Source organism: Aplysia californica, unplaced genomic scaffold (genome assembly GCF_000002075.1).
Source record: "Aplysia californica isolate F4 #8 unplaced genomic scaffold, AplCal3.0 scaffold00315, whole genome shotgun sequence".
NCBI lineage: Eukaryota > Metazoa > Mollusca > Gastropoda > Aplysiida > Aplysiidae > Aplysia > Aplysia californica.
Window position 1 is genome coordinate 14,374 of NW_004797585.1, and position 2,515 is coordinate 16,888.

Sequence of the window (2,515 nt, forward strand, 5' to 3'; positions counted from 1 at the left end):
ACCCCTTCACGACAACGGCCTTTCCAAGTGCCGGCAAACTCCCCCACCCACCCACCCCACCCCTACCCAATCGACTCACCTGACACAAGTTCAGGTCAAGGTCAGCTAAGTCTGACGTCATCAATATCTCCAGGAGGTGACCGGCCTTCCTGCACTGTTGACCACTGACCACGCCATCACGTGGTGCATCTACTGGCCACGTTATCCCGAGGCCCACCTGCTAACCGTGCCATTCACGTGGTATATCTACTGATCACGCCGTCACGTGACACACCAACTGACAACGTCGTCACGTGGTGTGCACCCACTTCTTTAATCAGAACGCGTAGACAGTAACCCCTAACTGTCTATAAGACGACCCTCCACCTCTGTGTCTGTTTGTTTATGTGTGCGCGAGTGAGTGTGTCTATTTATGTGTGTGGGTGAGTGTGTGTGTGTGCGCGAGTGTGTCTGTAAGATTCCTCTGTGAGGAGACACAGTTCAGAGTAAACGCTCGGCTCACATAGGGACAGATATGAAGAGAACCCCACCTGCTTGCTCCCCGTACCACAGGACCCCACACGCATAAACACACACACATATACACACACAAACAACATACACTCACACACACACTCCCTCACTCCCCCCCACCCACACTCCCATCCCCATCTCCCTCAACCAAACTTCCCTCTTCCCACCAATCCTCCTCAATGTCAGATGTGAAACAACCCCCTCCCCCCAGCCCTTCCTGCCCTGACAACGAACAGTGTGTAGACATGGAGGAAGATTCCAGCGTCCCTAGCAACCACCAGTTCTTCCTGCAAGTCCCCGGCACAGACCACACCTCATCCGGCTACTGTCTGGAAATATCAGAGGTCAGCAGAAGGCGGCGGAGGTCACTGGGGTCAGAAGTCAGCAGCCCTGTGACGTGTGAGCTGACAGGCGGAGGACTCCCCTGGTGTCCGGACGAGGAGCTATGCGGGGAGGAGAAAAAGAGAAAGACCGGCCCTAGCCCCGCCCCCAGCTCGCCCGGCGTCGAGTCGCTGCCGTCCCCCTACGCCCTCTCGCTCTCCCCCTGGGACCTGCCCTGGGCACACTTCTTGGACAGCCGCAAGACGGCGCTGGGCTCTCCGTCCGGGTGCCCGATTCAGGAGCCACAGGCCCTGTGCCACACCCTGAGGGTGGAGCTAGACCCGGCCACCACGCCCACTAGCTGTGTGACGTCACCAAGCCACTCCTACCCCGCCTCGCCTAGCTCCGTGTCCTCGCTCGCCTTAACCCCTGACCCCGCGACCCCCTCGACCCCCCTGACCCCTGTGACTCCCCAGCTATCCCCCGCCATAGACAAGATGGCAGATACAGAAGAGCTCCTCTACTACCAACAACCACGCCCACCTTCCCTCTCCGGGCTCACTTTGCCCGACCCAGCAGACAAGCCAAGGGTAAGACACGCTACTTACTGTACCAGTTAGACACACATGTTTCACCATTAAACATATTTCTTATTGTGTTGCAAGTGCCGTAAAACTCTTCTTTTTTTGCAAGTGGTTTACGGCGTTCGTAACTGCATATGAGCGCATAGGACTCCTTAAACATTTTTAGGAGGTAGGAAATTTTGAATTTTGCCCCGGATTCGAACCCAGGACCTTTGAATGAGAGGCAAACACCTTAACCTCAAGGCCACGAGAGCCCCTTCCCGCCCGTGAAACTCTTACTAACCTTAACCATCAGTAATTTATTTATAGAGGCACCAGCCATCCATGTCCAGGTGCTGTTTTAGCCAACTCTAACTTTAAAAAAAGAAAAGACACATCTTAACAGAATGTCCGAACTTTGGAAAGACTCGAAGGAAGTATTTTAAATGTACAAAATTACCAGATTTGTTCTCCGTCGTTGATCATAACTACACCAGATAGGCGGGTGGAGATCTACTTTGCCCGTCAGGGATAGACTCAAAGTGTTGCTTTTAAAAGGGATGTTATAGGGCACTTTTAAACGATCCATGGTAACGTAAGTGTAATTAATTCTTTTACTTACCCCATCTCCTCCATCCCTCCTTCCCCTAAATCCCCCCCCCCCCAATCCCCTCCATTCCCCTATCCCCTCCATCACCTCAACCTCTCCCAGAATCAATCCACCCATCCAACCCCATCCCTCCATATTAAATCCATCCATACATACATACTAATCTAATGTACCCCTCCTCCCCCCTCCCCCCAGGTTCTGACGAGAGCTACCACAGTGACGCCCACCGGGGCCCCAACGACAGAAGTGACAGGAGTGGCGCACATTCCAGGAGCCCGAGTCTGATGAAGAGAGGACAGAACAGTTCCCGTAAGTTAAACGCTTCTTTCTTTCTTTTTTTCTTTTTGTCTGTGTGTGTGTCTGTGTATTTGTATGTATGTTTGTCTTGCTTCCTTCCAACAGCAACAAAAACAACAAAAAGACACAGAGTCCCCACATCACAGTGCAGTTAACCCTATCCGTACGCCCTGGGGTCATTTTGTACCCCGGGGTTGTATTCTTCACATTT

At 52.8% G+C, this 2,515-nt stretch overlaps 1 protein-coding gene across 1 annotated transcript in view; it reads left to right on the forward strand.

The window, feature by feature from the left end:
• Positions 1 to 96: 96 nt before the first annotated feature.
• LOC101854959 overlaps positions 97 to 2,515 on the forward strand; it is a gene marked incomplete in the record, with an annotated part of 7,122 nt that continues 4,703 nt past the window's right edge. Inside the window, 1 exon segment of the mRNA XM_013084741.2 lies at positions 97 to 1,424. Within this exon segment, the coding sequence (XP_012940195.1) occupies positions 693 to 1,424 (732 nt within the window).